The sequence below is a fragment of the Hylaeus volcanicus genome, chromosome 5 (genome assembly GCF_026283585.1).
Source record: "Hylaeus volcanicus isolate JK05 chromosome 5, UHH_iyHylVolc1.0_haploid, whole genome shotgun sequence".
Lineage (NCBI taxonomy): Eukaryota > Metazoa > Arthropoda > Insecta > Hymenoptera > Colletidae > Hylaeus > Hylaeus volcanicus.
This window is the reverse complement of record NC_071980.1, coordinates 25,832,900-25,852,908: the sequence shown is the minus strand read 5'-3', so window position 1 is coordinate 25,852,908 and position 20,009 is coordinate 25,832,900. Positions and strand designations below refer to the sequence as shown.

At 41.1% G+C, this 20,009-nt stretch overlaps 1 protein-coding gene across 4 annotated transcripts in view; it reads left to right on the top strand.

Moving 5' to 3' along the window:
- The window catches only part of LOC128877166 (terminal nucleotidyltransferase 5C), a 125,327-nt gene extending 116,908 nt beyond the window's left edge, over nucleotides 1–8,419 (top strand). For all 4 annotated transcript variants that reach the window (XM_054124231.1, XM_054124233.1, XM_054124232.1 and 1 more), the window contains one exon: nucleotides 1,844–8,419. In XM_054124231.1, the coding sequence (XP_053980206.1) occupies nucleotides 1,844–3,166 (1,323 nt within the window). In that variant the 3' untranslated portion in view covers nucleotides 3,167–8,419. The remainder of the gene's footprint in view (nucleotides 1–1,843) is intronic.
- Nucleotides 8,420–20,009: the final 11,590 nt, after the last annotated feature.

Here is a 20,009-nt window from a genome sequence, read left to right as displayed (position 1 = left end):
TTACACGTTCGATAAGAAGTGAAATTGAGAATTTTGAATTGTACATTGAAATTGTTTCGCGCTGAATGAATAGAGACTTTCGTTAATTACAATTTAAATGATACGTATCGCTTATCAAACGAAGATAGGCGGTGTAAACAACTGTGGAATCAACAAGCATATGCATTATGCATCATTATATGAAAATAAAAGAATCCTAACGTTTTACAAACGATTAAAATAAAAAAATTTTGATAAATGTTTAATTGCAATAAAATGTTGCTCTCTGGTCGCAGTTGGCATCGAGGCAGAGTGGTATCGATATCTCGGTGACGTAGGTCGACTCGTAATCGACCCACTCACTATTACCAACTAACAAAGTAGACGATAATCGAGCCTTATCGCGCTTAGGATGAACTCTAAACTGTGTTTCGGTGCGCGTTCCTGTAATTCAAACTTTTTTATACGATAGAAAAAAAGTGATAGATTTTACTGCTACAAAAAAAAAAAAAAACAGAAATGTGACTTGGCTTCGTTTGTCGGAAACTCGAATAAAAACTATCACGTTCGCGACGATGACAATCCGGTTTCGAGTACAATCAGCTGCTGGAATAACGATGACTAACCGGCGACGTTATCGAACTATACAGCGTCAACATTCTTCTCCTTGAGATATTTTGTCTAGCAACGAAATCTATGAGCTTCGTGTTCTTTTATTTATTATATTTATTTTATGCATTTATGGCGTGTGTCCTATATTCACTTACGCAAATTGAATTTTAATATGATCGTATTTAGAAGATAGAAAAGGTATAATTTTAATTTTTTACCTTGATGCATATAAATTTTGAGTTGAAAATTCAATCGTTCGACTGACTCATGCAATGAAATATTTCCAAATGAATACCTAAAAATTGTATTGTCCGATCGAGTAAACATCACGAGTAAATTGCTATGCGTTGGCTTTAGTCGTCGTCGTCTATTATTTGAATGAAATTTTACTCATCTCCGTCTCTGCAATCAGTTCAATCGAATTCAAGCAGTTCGCTCGCTGCGAACAGTTGTTTCCTGTTATCCGAGTTTTTTTTCCAGCGAGTCCAGTAATCGCTGATAATTTACCGAGCGCGCGTTCATTAACGAACCATTCAGAGGCACCTAGCGTCGACGTCGCGAACGTGGACGCGAGGCGTCGACGTCGTCGCTCTCTCGGAAAAGCTAAAAATTTCGAAACGTGAATAAAAGATAAACAACATTTTATTTGTTGCTCGTAATACAATATAACAGATCGAATTATGAAATGGTACATTCCATGATAAACAACTCAAAATTAAACTCATACGAATGATATCTTTGATGCTGCTAATATTTTTTAAAAATTATGTTCGTTGGCTATGGAATAGAAAATTAGTACATAAACGTTGACAGGTTAGGATAGTTCTAGATCAAAGTGCTGCACCGCTTTGAAGGTGTTTTCTTTTATCATTAATTAATAATCATTGAAAAATATAGAAAAATCAAATAGATTCATATGAGACTAGATTGAATTTTACAAATCTGAAGTCAGGTTCCTAATTCGCGACTCGAGAAACCTCTAATTTTACTGAATTTCATGCGAATTAAACAATTTTTTTTTATTTATTCTCATTGCATCGAGAAACTTCTACTTATCAACATTCATACGAATTGCAAATTTGTTCATTTTCGAACCTTAGTATTCGATTCACAAAATCTGACTTCAGATTCGTAAAATATCAACAACTCAGAAAGCCTCTCTGGATACCAACTGACAAATAGAATCTGTAAGAAAGAAAACGCCAGGATCGTAGGAGCTCTAATAACATCCCGTATTTGATTTCTGTTACAGTGTGGCTCCCTGGAGATCGGCGAGGAACGCCAGCGTCGGGTCGCTATGATGGAGTCCTTGTGCCAGGTGAACGGCACCAAGACCAATGGCGGGAACGAGAACAACAGCAGCAACACCAACTCTAATAACAACCCGGACTGTCCAGATCCCCAGCAGAGGCTGGCGGTGCTCAGCTTCGAGCAGGTCCGTCGTCTGAACGATGTGATGAACGAGGTGGTCTGCATCCACGGTAGAGGCAACTTCCCCACTCTGGAGGTGCGACTCAGGGACCTGGTGACCGTGGTTCGCAGCAAACTAGAGTCCGATCCCAGCAACGGCGGTGCTGGAATGAGGGTACGCGACATACGTCTGAACGGAGGAGCCGCCTCTCACGTTCTCGCGACAGAGTCCCAACCGTACAACGATCTGGATCTGATCTTCGCCGTGGAATTGTCCAGCGGACGAAACTACGACAAGGTGAAGGCCGCGGTGCTGGGCTCCCTGTTCGACCTGTTGCCCGAAGGCGTCAGTCGCAAACGCATCACCACCTGCAGCCTGAAGGAAGCCTATGTAAGCAAGATGGTGAAAGTGAACAACGACGGCGACAGGTGGTCGTTGATCTCCCTAGGTAACTCCCGCGGTCACAGGAACGTCGAGTTGAAATTCGTCGATTCTATGAGGCGGCAATTCGAGTTCTCCGTGGACTCTTTTCAAATAGTACTCGACTCCCTGTTGTTGTTCTACGAGTGCAGCAAGCTGCCCATCGGCGAGAACTTCTATCCCACCGTGGTCGGCGAGTCCGTCTACGGAGACTTCCAGGAAGCCCTTTATCATCTACACAAGAAACTGATTTCGACGAGGCATCCGGAGGAGATACGCGGCGGCGGTCTGCTCAAGTACTGCAATCTCCTCGTGAAGATGTACAAACCCTCCCAACCCGACTACATCAAGACCCTCGAGCGGTATATGTGCTCGAGATTCTTCATCGACTTTCCTGACATCAGCCAACAACGCGCCAAGCTGGAAAACTACCTGTGGAACCACTTCGTGGGACCCGAAGAGGAGGCTCTGAAATACCAATACCTGCTGCTACTCCATAACGTCGTGGAGGAGTCCACCGTGTGCCTGATGGGCCACGAAAGACGACAGACGCTCGCGTTGATCGACAGTCTAGCCTACCAGGTCCTCTACCAGGAACAGCAGCAACGGCTCACCAGCCATCAACAAGCGCCACCTGGTCCCCCGGCCACCTACGTCTACGCGAACGGATACTACTACACTCCCGTGATACCCACCGCGTGTTACACGTGCACCTGTAACTCGTGGATGGCGTGTTCGTCGTGATGCGACCCAGACGCCAACGCCATCGTCGCCGCTAGCGCAGCCATCACCACCGCTACGACTACGACCACCCACGCCGAAATCGCCAGCCCCAAGGGCAGACGTTCACGGCAACCACGCCATCGTCTCCTCGAGGACGTAACGTCGACCTTGGCCGGCTGTCGACCTTGCGACGCGATCCTCAGTTGACGCTCGGAGCGGTCCAGCGCTAAGCACACCCAGAGCGTGACGAGGCAGCTCGTCGTGACGGAAGAGAAACAAGCTTTTGAGTAACGGTGCGCGTGTTATCATCCGTTGTCGTCGTGGATCGGTGACAGTGACCAGGGTCGAAAGGAAGACTGACCGCCGAGGGGAGAGAGACGGGAGGGGACGCGATATTCCCCCCGCCTAGGGCGTCCGTGGTCTCTTCTATTTCCTCTCGGACGCGGTGGACGAACGCTCAGACGTCGCGGGGGAGGACCAAACGCGACGGTACCTTGCTACGGTCGCAGGGGATGATCAACTGAGAGACTACAAGACTCCAAGCGAAAACGAATACAAAGTAACAATTGTGTTGTGTGCCTAGCATTCGAGAGACAGAAACGGGAACGCATATTATATCGTAGGCGGGGTATTCGAAGCGGGGACCTTCTTCCTGGATCGATTTCTGACGATACGAATCAGAAAATTCATCGTTTCTCTCTCTATGTCTTTGTTGACGAGATATTTTTCCACGATCCTCGGCCGATTACATAATAAACAGAAGTTAAGCTGCTTTTTAACCGATATCTCCAGCACCGAAGGTTTAGGTGGCGAAAGGACGGAGGAACCTTCGCGCTTAAATTTCACATCAGGAGTCGTTCGATGGGAGAAGGTTCTATATTTTCGTCGATACCCCGTGTACACACGTAGACGCGCGAATAACGGGGATCCTCCGGAGAAGACTCCGGTGGTTGTTCGCGGCGAGAGACTGCGCGCGCGTTTTTTCGGGGCACGCTGCTGCATGCCCGGAGCTTACGGGAAACAGCGACGCCGCCAAGCGGTGGCGTCACTGTACCGCGAGTCTTTCCAAACGGAACGGAGGATCCACGGGTTAGAAGAGGAACAACGGAGGACGGGAAGGAAACGGGCGACTCGATGGAGCACGACTCGCGAGAGAATCACGACTGAAAACTCACGGAAGCGTCTCACCGGGGCGCTCCGGTCGCCTCCCCTAACTTTCTTTTCCAGAAACAGAAAACAAAAAACGAAAAAAAAAAACGTAAAAAAAAGATGATAAACAAATAAATAAAATAAAACATGAGAACGTTTCGAGGACGCGTACCCCGAGTAAATAGATAAGACACGAAGGTAGTGGTGAATCGCGGATAGATGAGAGAGAGAGAGAGAGAGAGAGAGAGAGAGAGAGAGAGAGAGAGAGAAATATGGAGAGAAAAAAAAATCGAAAAAGAAAAAAATGAAAACGAGACAAACATTGAACGGGGCGTGGCGTTTGCAAACAAAAATATTATAAATATATAAATATATATTTAAATATATAAATACATGTATAAAATCTATGTATAAATATTAATGTGTGGCTGTGAACACATTTCATCTAGATACTATGTAACGTGATAAGATTGAAATCGAGGACGAGCGGCGCGCGCGATCGGTGCGACACGAAGAACGAGCTTCACGGGCGTGGAGAGGGTGGGAGTCGGTTTTACCCATTCGTTTGTTTCTTTTGATACCGGCGCAAACACACGGTTGAACAAACAATAACAAGTAAACGAACGTCTACACGCGCGCCCACGCTCAGCCGGAAAGAGACGAAAGCCTATCGCGCGAGCCTAACGACGAGACACGGAAACAGACAATCTTCCCGGGCTTTTTCCAGGGTCCATCGGAACGAAGAAAGAGACGAACCGGTCGAAGGACGCGACCCAGAGGAACCCGTGGACGCTTTCTCTGGCGACCCTAGAGCGATCCTCGCGAGCCTAGTCTCCCGTGGCGGCAACGGCTTGCATAACTTTCTTTATTAGCTACCGTAATTATTTAATACTACTGCGAGCGAGAGCTGCGCGCGCGCGCGCGCGCGTGTAGGTGCGCGCGTTACCGATGATATCTTCGCGTGTATCTGCGCGTGTATATGCTCCGTACACGCACAGAGCCACCTCAGCCACGGATCTCCGCGCTCGCGCGCGTTTCTATTGCCTACGCGCGCTGTTTTCGTGAGAGAGTATGCGTCTTAGCGCCCACGTGTGTGTATGTGTGTGTGTGTATGCGTGTGTGCGGTACCAGCGTTCTTTATATGCGCGTGTCAGTATCGACTGGTGACCCCGTTAGTTAGCTCAGTCAGTCACTTTGCTCGCTCGCTCGCTCATCGGTTACTCTAGCCAGGCCTCGCTCGCTCGCTCGCTCGCTCACTCTTCCTTTCAGTTTGCCAGGCGAAAGTAAAGGCCTAATAAAAAGCCAAGCAAACTGGTTTTTCTGGTATATCGCGTGTTAATGCTAAGGAGAGCCAGGCCGACTGGCGTGCACCACGCCGTGCACCACCGTCCGCTTGTTCTCCGTTGCTCTACTACCACCACCTTCTTCACCCGCCACTACTTGTAAAACCTTCGGCCGCGTTGCGATCGTCTCGCTTTTCGACTGTCACCAGCTGCGACACCCTCCACGACGACCGTCGTCGACGCTGGTCGTGGCTTCCCTCGGCTCTCACGGCTGAGCATCCAATCGAGCCAGCTCGAGAGACACGCGCCACGAGGACGACGGAAACCGCGACCAAGGCGATGCTCCAGGGATGTTTTGTAATTTGGCCAGACGTTGAAGCGCGATCGAAAGCTCGCAAACGAAGGAGGGTCGACGATTTTGATAGCTGCACGGGTTTGGTGGTCCAGTAGCCACGTTAAGAATTTTCGTTTTTTTTAGGGAACTTTGCTAGATCCTAAGAGTGCGAGTGCGTTAAGTGATATTCGACGTCGGATGTGTGAGCTCTTGAAAGTTTGAGTGGTGATCGGTGGATGAAAGTGTGAATTCAGTGTCGAAGATAGCGTCCGAAGACTTGGAAGGTACTCTGGGACCTCAGCTAATAATTGAAATCAATTTTTCGGTGTTTGCTGAGTGTGGATGATCAATATCTGGATGACCGGAGTCGGATATCCCGACTGTTAGAAGTTTGAGTATCATTGGTTAAAAACTTGCCTTGAATTTTACAGATAGTCCCTGAAGATCTGTGGACTACTTTAAAACTTCAATTGGAGATTAGCTGGAGTGTGGATGTTCAATGTCAGAATGATTAGGGTCGGATATCCCCACTCTGAAATACATTTACAAGGATACGTACATATACAAAGATAGATCTTTACGATGAATATTCCTTGTTCTCTTGTTGGCTAGTCTCTAAAGGCTCTGAAAACAATTCGAATCTCCTGCTGGAGGTTTCTTAACGATAGGATCTTAAATATGCATGTTAGATAGATGTCTCAGTCCGAGTTGGACATCTCGAATAAGAAAGTTTCCAGTAGCATTGCTCGTAGAACAAACTTTTTCCTCGGTACATTGGGTAGTCTTTAATTGGACAGCTTCCAACTTCGGAACTACTTGAACTTCGCTTGAAATTTCCTTATCATTAAGCTTTAAAATTCTTCGCGACTATTTGATGGGAAACTCAACATCAAGATGATACGGGTCGGAACTCTTAACCCTGGAAGTTTGAACGATGATGTCCATTAAGTAAAAGTTTGCCTTGATAGGTTGGATAGTCCTCATAATTGGATAACCTTACACAACTTTGAAGCTACTCGAAGACTTAGCTCTTTAACACTTTAGTTAGAATCTTCAACGACGAGACGACTCGAGTCTCAACTGTAGAAACTTGAATATTAGTGAACGAAAGGTTGTCTTCTATGTTAAATCAAATCGAATAACGATGGCAGTACTTGTAAACTTTAGCTAGACCTACTTTTTAATCAAATATGAATCGTCAACTTCACGATGACTGAAAGCGTAAATAAACTGTTAGTATTTCAGCTTAGAATCCTATATAATGGTTAGATATTAATCGTCAATGTTAGAATGATTCTAGTTGAGACTTTTAGTGGAATTGCTCTCTAACTGATAATAAAATCAGGTCTGTTAAATAACTCTTAGCCTCGGACGTCTCTCGAACTATTTGACATTTATTCCATCGAAGGAAGATGGATGATAGACCCCTAGAGCTTTCGAACAACTCTCAAGCTACCTAGAAACTTCTTGGTGTACATCAGGATGACTCGAGTCGAAAATATCGACTCCAGAATTGGAAATAATGAAAAGTTACACCATTCAACTTGCATTAGAAGAAGAGTTTTCATTCGTCAATTTTCTTCATTGACAAACTCAGTGCTCTCGAGGAGTAGTTATTTGATTCAAACGTTATCACATTCTAAGACATAGAACTCTGCACGTTCGTTAAATGTAATATCTTCGTAGTAAAGTTGACTCGAGTCGTAGTCCTCAAGTTTAAGACTTCGGATAAAATTACAACGTTGGATTCAGTCTGTGATAAAAAGGAAACGATCGATTTCCTTCGAGTGCTTGCGGATAACTGCTAAAGTATCTCCAGCTGAAGTTTCATTGGAAACTTCGACCCCAAACTTCAATCCAAGCAGATGCTCAAAGAATGGGATCACTCGAGTCTAAACTGACCACTTTAGAACGTCGATATTTGTATGATTCCTTTCGTTAACTGAGCATGGCTCTTCTGACTTGAACGTTTGAATGATAGAGTTCGTTCTTAAAAAATAACCGAAGCTGAAGGATCGCAATATCGCCGGACTAGCAAAGTTCCCTAACGATTCTGAGCGCGCGTATCAAACTCGAAATCGGTTATAAAGACTCCTTTGGGAGCGCAAAAAGCATTCGAAGACTGCAGAGATTCTGTCAAAGTATTCGTTTCATGATTCGATCGAAGTAGACTGGAAATAAAAACAGAATCATCGAGTCTCCCGTCGTTTCTTCGTCCAGTCTCGTCGATGCTTCTTTAATTCCTGAAAGCTTTAAGTAACGTCCTCGACATCGATCACCGTCACAATCTGTCAGTTTCGATCTAGATTACCGATCGTTTTAACCTAGGTGACAGGTTTACGTATATATTATATATATAGATACATAGATATATCATCGTTGTATAAATTAAACGTGTGCGTGTAACCCTTTAACCGGGTACATTCGAGAAGCTCGCGTCTTTTATCGCAAACTTTTGTATTTTTACCGAAATCGTATCGCGTCAATAAATATTATCGATGAACCGCGTGCAATGTTCTTTCATTTTAAAAACAAAAAGAATCAAACAAAAAAAAAGAAAAGAAAAGAAAAGAAACAAAACAGTTTTTATCAATACCATTCGGAGGCAGTCCAATGATTTAGAATCCGATTTCCAAGACCACACTTTCCTCCGAAATTGAATGAAAACTGATCACGGTTAAGGGGTTGAACTATCGATTTTCGCAAGTATCTCACTTCCTTCGACACGATCCAACGAACGAGACATTTTTATTCGCGTACGTCTGCTTCAAAGATCACGTGGAATCCCGAAAGCCACAGGAACCGAAGGCACATACGCCTCGAAGTTTGCTGCACACGAAATGGGAGCACATGTGCCCGAATATCGACACACGCAAGATTTTAACGCGTGTGCTTCCGATCGCATTGACTTTTTAACTTGTACATTTGCTTTTGAAAGCTGTGTACAAGCTGAAAAGTCGACGCAACCGATAGCGCATGTGGCGGAATCTTGCCAGAAGGGAAATTTTAACGGCATATGCCTTGGGTTACTTTGGTACTTTGACATTGACGAGACTCCCTCAGGAATCTCGTAGAAATCAATAAGCCAAAAGGATCAAAGACATACGTGTCTAAAATCTTGCAAAACAGGAGCACATGTACCTTCGTTTGCATTGGCTCTTCAGTCTGTACGCGACGTCGATGGACCCCTCGCAGATCCCCTCGGGATTCGATTTTTTAGACAAAAGTAGACCGACACCGAGAAAAGGAAGCACCGTAATTTTGTTTAGAAAGTATAGAAGTCGAAAACGACATTTTATGGAATCATTTGCTCGCCAGCCGGGGTTGAGTGTAATTATTGTTTTAGTTACGCGGTTTATTGCGAGATCAGTGGTATTAGAATCGTCGATCGTCATTGGTAGACTGCGAATTTTATGCATTTATGGTGTACGGTGTGAAAACCATATTCGAAACGTATGCAAAATAATATTTTATAGAATAATGTAATGATATTAGTATTTAATTTTGCCCAAGTGTATACGTTCTGTGTACGTTTAGCGTATGTTTTCTTTTTCTTAACGTTTACAAACACTGTAAATACATAAAATAGTCGTCTATAGTCATCGGTTATTTAAACAAAATTTTTCCAACGTCTTCTTTTCTCCCTGAATTGCATCGTTGTTCGATTTTACGAATTTTGTTGACTTTAGAAAAAAATTAACAACAAATTACTCAGTTTTGTCCAATATAGATATAATAACAAATTGTCAGTTTCCAAGGTATTTTTTATTGTTAACGGTTTGGATCACCTTCAGATTTATGTAAGATATAAATATAACATTGAAATTATTATTGTAAATATTTGAGAGAAACAGTGGAAACAACAACAATAATGTAGGAATAGAGTCAAAATTAAAGTATTTCATAATAGCGAAGGTAGGTAAGGTACGAAATAATGTTTATGGTTATACGTTGAATTTTTTATTATTATAAGGATTAGGACTCGTGCATTTCAAACCATCTTCAGAATTATCTAACCTGTAAATGTAAAATTGAAATAACAAATTAAAAATATTTTAATGAGACAATGAGAGCAAAAATAATAATAATAATAACGTAGAAGTAGACAGAAAATTAGAAAAAAAAAATCGTTATAGTCAAGGTAGGTAAGTTACGGACTAATGTTTATAATTTCAATTTCATATTTATCAGAAGCGTTAAATGCATTTTGAATCATCAAAATTATGTAACCTATGAATATAAAATTGAAATTTTAATTATAAACAATTGGGAAAAACTGCGGGAAGAAAAACAATAATATAAAAATAGAAACGGAATTATTAGATATCATAATAGTCGGAATGGGTAAGGTACGTAATGTTTATAATCATAACGTGTATTTTTAGAAGAAATCCAATTGTCTATCAATTTATAAAAATAAATAAAGAGCTTACGGTTGACATCAAACGATAAATATTAGTGAATAAATATTAGTGAATAAATATTAGCTACCAAAATGCTCTCATCTCGCGTAGCTCGGTACATTTATTTATTTAACGCATGTCCTAAGGCTACACACCGCGAGTTAATTATGTATACTTATAGCTTTCTTCGAAAATACTTTAGGTAAGATACTACACTCAGATATTAAGACTATTTGATTAGATGCATAAAATATCATGTATATTTCTTTGGGGTATGTCCCTTTAAATCAGTTTACGTTATTATAAGTTATGTACAAAATTAGACGTCGATCTATTAATCATCGAAACAAGTAAATAAATAGATAAAAAAGTGTATAAATAATATAATATAATCATGTTTACTCTGAAGATGATTCAAAACGTTAATAATAACATAACTTGTTTTCAACAGACAATTCGTTATTATCTGCTACGTCGACAGATATAGCGTTCAATATTATCAAATTTTTGTTAACTACCTTCATCTATCTCGCAGTTACTGTTTTAATCCCGAAGGGAGAAGTATCAAGGAACCAAAAAGAGTATTTTTTAATACGGTCTTTATCGTCCGAATTACCGTTAATATCCAAGTCAATTCAGGCATATACAAACAACCTAAAAATAATTTTTTTTTTTTTTTTTCGAAAAAAGAGCTTCATGCGATAGAGGATTAACCAGGACGAAAGAGTTCGTCGAGTTTGCGTTCCACAGCGCGCAGATAGTCCATTGTAATCGACGATTACAGCGAACCCTGTCTAAGAGACGCATGGGTATTCCCAACAGCTTCTTAGAACCAAGAAAGAGATGGATGCTATACGAGCGAGTCTCGAGCTTTTAGGGGGAATAAAAGCGTTCATATTTCTGATTCCTCGACGTCTAAGAGGCATGGCGTGGACCCTGACAGCCTGCTGCGCCTCTTAGACAGGATTCTTTTCGAACGAGCGTGCAGCGTGTGATCGATGCTCCGAGCGAATTGTCACTCGTGCCTAGACTTTCGTTGCAAAAATAGATGAGGAAAGAAACGTAAGACGAGCATGCAATGTTGTACAGAATTATGCGTGACACGCGTAAACGCGTGTTCATACGATCGGGGGATGACGATAACGATGACGACCGGTGATAGGAGAATCAAATTTAGAAACGCGTCGTGTTGATACTTCGGCCGCTCGCACGGATGCAATTTCTTTTCTTTTTATTATTATTATTGTTATCATTATCGTTAATTGTCGTGTAGACGATCCGCGATGCTCGAGTTTGGAACGTGAATAATAACCATAAACGCTCGCCAACACGGATTTTTGTACGATGATGGCGCGCGACACTGTACTCGCCCCGATGATTATAATGATTTTTATATTTGAAAGAGAAGAAGAAATAAAATGCATTTACCTGACACAACACTATGGTTATTATTCAACAGTCGAAGGAAGAGATCGGTGTCCCGTTTGCACTTGCGTGATCGATGGTGTATAACAGTGTTTCTCAAACTGAAGTCAGTTGCGAGCTGTTGGGAAAATAATTGAACATATAACGAAATCAAAAAATATATTCGTAGTGTTTTATTATCGTCATCGGTTAACATTATTAACAGAGCGACTAAAATATCCAGTTGTTATTCAATATGTTTTGTCCTGGTTCTGATGGAAACAATGCACAAAATTGGCATGATTTAAATTCAATTCTAATTTTTGAGATATAAACAGAGCTATTTTTAAATGTATTTGCGGAAACAATATAATTTAAAAATCTAATCTAAGAGTAGCCTAAAAATAAAACCTGTCAAGAATTATCTTTTATTCGAAGCGAAGGAGAACAAAAGTGTTGTTTGAGAAACACTGGTACATAGTTTAGTAATTTGATAATAGCGCCAATGAAAATGGCAGGAATAAGATAGGGAGGAATTTGACCGTAGAAAGATTAAAGTAGAGACAAATTGGGGCGCAAAAGTATACGTGTGCACATATATACAGAGTGTCTAATGAGATATGTGTAATTCAAAAGTCCATTTGTCGCACCGAAATAATAAAAGTTCATTCAAACATTTATCCTGTCTGATGTCCGAGTGACGTGCATTTTTAATTTTTCCAAACGAGTCTCGTTACAACCTGAATTTTTCTGTACCAAGTTTTACTTATCGTTAAATATTTATGCACACCATTAAATATTTCATACCTCGTCTCGATTCATTTTTACATCTAATATTAATCATATATTATGGATTAAAGTAAAAATCATTAAAAGACTTTAGAGTCGAATCTTTTATGTACTTTATTTATCGTTTATAAAGAACAGTCAGAATCATTGTTAATTACCTCGTCACGAACAATGACGTTTTACGTATTACTTTGTTCGAGATTCATATAAGAATAAAGAATATTCGTGTGAAATAAACGTTTGTACAAGCACTTTTTGTTACTCGTCTGTCATACGTTTACCGACAAAATCATCTTCATATTTTATGGAACACCTTGTATATACGTTTACACTCGCAGCCATTGGAGTTTCCACTCGGAGAAAAGTTTTCCCATTGGAGTTCACCGACGAGTAACATTCTATTGTTTCAAATCGGTGATTCGAACTTTAGCCTCGGGAATACAAACATGACAAATGGCGCAAATTCAACAACGAACGATTCCATTATTTTTTAAACGAAACTTGTTCGATTCAGTGCTTTTTACCGCGGTTCGTTAAGCATCGTTGAATGTTGCGTTAAACCTATCGAGTCGACATGTTTTTTTTATTCGTGCTCTCCGTAGACAGGTTGCAACATTCAGTTTTGCACAATAGTCGCCAACGCTCATAACTTTTTCTTTTTTTTTTTTTTTGTACATAAACAATCTTCAATTGTTGGTATTTTTATGTATTCATCACGAGATACTTCGTTTGACAATTGAAATTTTAATTTTTGTTTAATTGGTTGTAACGAATAGACAGATTATTTTTTATTCGTTGTTCAACGTCGTTATATTAAAATGTTGTCTATGGACTCTAACAAGTGCCGAATGCGCCAATGAGAATCGAAAATAATTGGAGGAGATCCGTGGCAGAGCGAATAATTGTGCGTAGAGATTCGCTGTCGTCTTTAGATTAGATAAGAATTACAACATTCGCGTAGATTACGGATAATATAGCGAATCTTGTCTAAGAGGCGGCACCTAGAGTTGGGCCAGGCAACTTAGAAAGGGAGGTAGGTGAAATTTAATTTAACTTTATAGTTTTCCACTCTTTAGCTCCGAGCTAGTAATTCCCACAAGCGTTGGAGATACCCACGCGCCTCTTATACAGGATTTGCTATACCTTAATCCATATAAAAAATGGAATTTTCTGCGTGTCGAACCAGTGTTGGATGAGATAATCGCGAGTCTGTCGACGTGCTGCTGTCCTGACGTGTGATCAGTCACAACAATCTAATTACACTTCATAATTTTGTACTATTATCGAAGACACCGGTATTAATCTTTCCGTAGGAATTCAATTTTTCATAAATTAATCCTTTATTTCATTAACTCGATCTAATCTTTCGAAAAATAAATCATTTCTTACACGAAGAGCATAAAAATAATTGCAATCCATATTTCCATCTTTATTGATTCAATAAATACAATTATTTTTATTCTAACCAGTAAAATCCATTTTATTTTTAGTTAACGTCACTGTGAATCCCAAGAGAAGCAACGTACAAACTTGTATGAATGACAGCACGTTGCTGAGAATGTCTGAAGATCTTCTTCAGGTTGAGTGACACTAGTTCCATTCTATAATCCCTTCAATCCCTTATCCCACGAGCACTTGAAACGAGTATAGCTACCGAAAACAATGAATCAAAAGAGTCTGTGCATCAGTGAAGGGATGAGTCTACATGTCTGTATATCAAATTAGACATTGCAATCGTTACAGCGCACTACGGGCACTAATTTTCGTGCTCGTCGTGCGTTGAAACGATCGCGGTCCACGTGATACTTGGACAGCAAAGCGTCGGTTAGTCGAAAGGAAAAGTCCTTCGATTTCGTATCTATGCGAGAACATAACGTAGCGTTTGATAATCGTTCTTTCTTCTTTTCTTTTTCTTAAATAGACACGAGATAAGAGTATGAATATCGATTCGCTTGTACGAGTATTTCAGTCAAAGATTTAATAATAAAGACTATGATTTACAACACGTATGTGCCTGCCTTATTGCAAACTGCGTTAATTATTCGTAGCGGGTAGCTGAAGACTCGTGGATCCTGAAGAACTTTGTCCTATTAACATTTAGAAGACAACGTGATTTATATCTGCAAAAAATATACAGCGTAAGGTAAGTGTAAAATTTACGTAAGTCGCAATTTTTATTTTGAAAGAGAAACCGTTCCTTAATGTAACTATAACTGGTCCAAGATGTGCTGATCACGATCAGCCACTCTTCTCAGTACTCTGCTATCAGCGCGTTACCGGATACCAGGATAGCGATGAAGACCTCAAATTAGTTTTGGATAACTGCACAGCTTATACACGGAAGCCTCAAGCAGTATCGATTGCAGAAAGCCAGGTTGATGAGTCTCGAATATCTCGTAATTAGGATGGTAATAATAGCTTTACAGGTAAATCGTCTATAGCTTATCCCTTCGTTACCCTTTGATTGACGATCATGTTTGCAATTACACTAATTATAGTTTGTACAATGTATCGCACTGGTGGCTTGAATAGTTATTACTAAACTGTAGATTTTTTATCCATTCGTAGGAAATTATTAGATATAAAACATATTGAGAGTAAAGTTTATATTAGAATATTTACAGAGTAAAATAAATTCCTATTTAGATTCAATTTTTGTAGGTACGTTTGCAAAGATTTTATTTTGCATAAAGACTGTAATTTTATACAATTTCCGACGAGCAGCGTATTTTGTCGTCTTTTCATTGGGACCCGCTTCTTTCTGATAACTGGCGTAGATCTAAAGTTTCTTAACTCGCGTTCGTGAGAGTGTCAGCGTGTACGTGCGTGTACAAGTGGCAATTTCACGGCACGAGGCGTACGCGAAACAATCGCGCGAGGAGAACGCGCGCCTGACTCCTACGCGCTTGACGAATTATGTAACGATAAACTTTATCAGAGCGAGTGAAAATAACCTTTCGCGGCTGCAGGAAACCGTGCGTTTTAAACGCTCGCCGCCTCTCGAAAACGAATGTCACTTTATCATACTCCCGCCACCGTATCGTGCAATTAAACTTGCCTCGCCAACTGGTAATTAGGAATTTAGATTGGTCGACACGGTGCGATCGCGGCCGCTACGTTCTCTTGTCGTCGTTGCGCAATCGATTTTCAACAACTTACTTTACATTGTTCCATCGACTTCCATTTTCGCTCTTCATCCATATCCTCTCATTATCGTCTTTCAATTTCTTTATTTCCACATCCAAACGTCGGTGGTGCTATCACTACTGTCAGACGTCTTTATTTAGTCATTGCTTAATTCGTTTGTATATACGAAGACGAAGAGATGTTAACGAATAACGAATAGAACTGGTAGGAACTCCCACAAGAGTTTGTACTCTATCGAAGAAATTTCTCTAAATTAAATGATAGACTTGATGTTCCCAAATAAATGTTTCATTATAAGTATGTACATGAATCAACTTTACACTTTATACATTTATAATGGAACATTTGTTTCCATTTATCCTAAATGAATGTTTCATTATAAATATATACAGTGTCAAGTTTGTTCATGTACACACTTATAACGCAATATTTATTTAGAAACATTGAACATATCGTTTATATTAATTCTTAAGTAATAAGTCCTGCATGTACATACGTTACACGAAGTATACGTTCGGTAATTTTCGTTCTTACCAAATTACTTCTCCATAGAAAATTAAAAATAACGACTTTGTCAGGAAGTTCCGCTCGAAAGTAGTTGAAACAATGCGTACGAGGAGGCATAAAAGAGTTTCGCGTTTCAAGAACGTCGTAATAAAAAAGGAAACGCGAGGCGTTGGCGAGGTATCTTTGCTAGATATCTCGAAAATCCAATTTGCTTCGCGACGAGAAACGAACGTTTTTCTGCGCAAAAGAGGTTATAGTTTCTCGTCTTATCCGCGTTAAAATCTTTTCGCTGGTGCTTTATCTCGACTCAATAATCGCGAGCGATTCTCTTTAAGGGGAAACCTTCCTACGCGAAAAAAGTGTTGATGATGAACTCATTTAATGTCCTACTTGATTTATTTCAAGCGTTCATTACATCCGCTCATTTTCCTTGCATTTACCTTCCACTGTTTATCATTCACTTATCGTTCTTATCATCTTCCCATCGTGTCTCTCTTTTTCTAATTTCCTCTAACTTTTTCTTTATCACCTCTCCATTCCTCCCCTCCTTCCAATTTACTTGCAATTTACTTTCGTTTTCGTTTAATTTTCCTCAAATTCTCCTCGCGTTTTCCCTTCCGATTTTCTAATGTTTCGCGACCAGGCACCAACGTTGATTTTCCCGTCGAGTTCGCGGAAGGTCAACGGAAGAATGAAACGGCGATCGAAACGACGAAGTCAGGCCGTGCGTGGTGCAACGAACAAATTTCTCCGTTGCACCCCGCGATTACCAGAATGATAGCCACGATCATGGTTGCGCAAGAACGCCGCGAAATTTCGAATGCAACCGCTCTTTTGCAATTGCGCCGCGTGTCGAACTGCCCCAGTTGCTCCGTCTGCGCGCATGCGCGCCTCCCCGGTATTTCCCCGTTTCGATGCTAGTCCGTTCCATTAGTTTTTCGCTTAAATCTTTCAATTTGTACGCGGCGCGATTTAAATTGCACGACGCGTCGGTGTCGCCGTTCAACGAACGTTTTTCGCTCAGCTGACGCGAAATGGCCGTTTTCGAATTGCATGCGAGCGACAGGTTTTAGGGGCTATCACCGAACACGAGAGTAATCGTAATTGCTTCCTCGCACGTTTTTGTTACGGTATTTATCGCGTTATTTATTTATTATTTTCGTTTGAGTAAATCTATTTTGGCCCCTCGTCGAAAAATTCGCCCTTTTCTAATCTAATATTCTTTATTTGCAGGTTCCACAAGAAGATATAAGTTTCTACAAGAGATACCTTCGAGAAAACTTGGATATCTCTAGCTTGAAAACTAAGATCACCCCCAAGATCAACAGTACTTCCGAAAAATGGCGCTTTAACCAACCCATCGCAGGGCCATTTTTATTCCACACATATGCATAAGTAAAAAAACATTTTCGTAGTCTTCAAAGTGCATACGGACATCGTGTAAAAGGGTAAGCCGAAACTCGCATCCATTTCCTTGAAATTAATTATTAAAACGAGTCTTAATTTCAGAGCACATCTACTGGCTGCTCCCCTTCTTGATGTTTATTTTACTTGAGACCAACAGCTGACCAACGACCGATAGATCGCAGCTGTGACTTCTGTGCGTCGATCCTTTCAATTCAACCTCGATCTCGCTCGAGTAGAGCTGCTTAGGCCAGGACTTCCGGTGGCCAGGGCTACAGGGCGCAATTTTCGAAGGTGATGTTGCGACAGTGCCTCGAGCTAAATCGCTCTGGTCGTCTCGGTCAGTTGATCCACGGAATGCGTGTTTCTACGCGTTGGTGGCCGCGATTGCTACTCGCAAAATTCACTTTTCACGCGTTCGCATACATTTGCATAAATAACGAATGTCGCCAACGGTAAGAGAGAGGGCACGTAACCGGGGACGCGCGGCTGAATTTCGTATGGCTTACTAAACGAACCGTGGAACCAGTTTCCTCGCCCTGGTGATTCTAGTCTGGTCGACTAGATCCTTGTTAGCCCGCCTAGTTCTCGACTGGAAGGGTCGCGAAACGAAACTTCGAAAAATCTTTGATTCGATAGCTGCGATCGAACTCGAAGGAGAAATAACTCGGTCATACGCTTGGGGAAACACTGCAATCTCTTTGGTGATTATTAATCTTTGAAAATTATACGTAGTTATATGCCCTTGTTTTAGTTTCGGAACTGGGAGGACGTCCGAATTCCTTATCTTAATTTCGTTTGATTATTGTGTATAAACTTCTATTTAAGGCTTTATTACGTGTAGAAATTAATTCTGTGCCTTTCTAAAGTAAACTTATCATTTATTTATAAAGTTCCACTTTAAAGAAAACACCCTGTAGCTCTGTATAGGTGTCGTTGAATTTTAGAAAAATTAAACAAGAATTTTGTTTTGATTATAAAATCATTAGTTAAAAGTGCCGACTACTAAGGGAGAATCTTTGACTTAAAAAAATAACTTCTCGAACTATTCGCTTACTCGTTTTGCGACAAGGTATCTTTTTTGATGCCGTTGGCCACATCGCGAGGCCAGAATCCACGAACGAGGAAAAGGGAGATATCCCGCTCGTTTGTCCCCGATAAATCGTAATAAATGGCGCCGGCAGCCAGGAGTAATGCTGAGTCCTTGGTGGCTTCTTCGAGGCCTGGTCGCGATAAGCATTGGATAACAACGCGTACGCACCGTAGTCGCTGCAATCCAGCCGGTTCGCACTTTTGTCGGGACTGCTCCTTCCTTCCCTCGGCTCCACTCAACATTTTGCTTTTCTCTTTTCGCATTAAAGCTTTATCAATGGACAAGTTTTCAACAATAACTCTACCTGCGGTGTTGATTATTTTTATCGATATACGTACATATATCTTCGCGAAACTTTCTCGGGGACACATTAGCACCGCCAGTGGAGGAAGAAGCCACTCGAATCCCGTTTGTGCGCGAGGAAGATGCGCGGCAGGGTGTTCAGCTACTAGTGTTTCTCACAAGAATTTTTGTGGAGCCAAGTGTACAATTTTATTAGGTTGTCTTAGCAGTGTTTATGTAAATAGACAAACTTATCTCTTGAAAGTTGATTTTATAACAGCAATAGCAACATTCATTGCACGCGATCGAGTCGTGTAACATAAAACATCAAATATTATGTTACTTATCAATAATAAAAAAAAAAAAGAAGCTTTTGGGACAATCTAGAACTAATACATATGGAAGCAGAGATAGCAGCATTATATTCAAATGAATTTTGTCGCAACGAATATCTCTGCGTAGCAGTTTATTTTTAACGTTTACTCGCGTGAAGATATCGCATGCCATTAAGAAGCTTACGGGCTAGAAGTTCCGGATACGTCTATGGACGTCAGTAGTCTAGCAGGTTTCCACTTTTATTGGGATCGTTCTCTCTTTTCTTTTGCCTCTCTCATCTCGATTCCACTCGGGATGCGTCCGGGACGCTTTTACTTTTGCTTCCTTCACCTTCGCCGTCTTTTCCCTTCGTGGTCTGGTCGTTTTTATTCTCACGGTAACGCAGCTGCATCGAATCGCTCGCAGACGTTCCTTATTCTCGTTAAATCCGACTAGGTGTGCGGTAGAAACTTCGTTAACTCGCGGTTACCTTGGTGCACAGGTGCAGTAGAATAGTGTTCCTGAATCTCCTCGCAAGGAACACCCAATTGACAATCTCCGGGTTGGGTGAAACGTTGCGCACAGGTGGGGCGGTAGAAAACATCGAACTCGTTCTTTTCGGTATTATTCTCGGCTGAAGATCGAAAACTACACTCGAAGTTCTTGAAGAGATATGTATTCGTTCGTTTAAAAAATCAAGGTTCTTGTTTCAATTGAACAACAGAATGAAATATTTCCTAATGGACAACTTAAA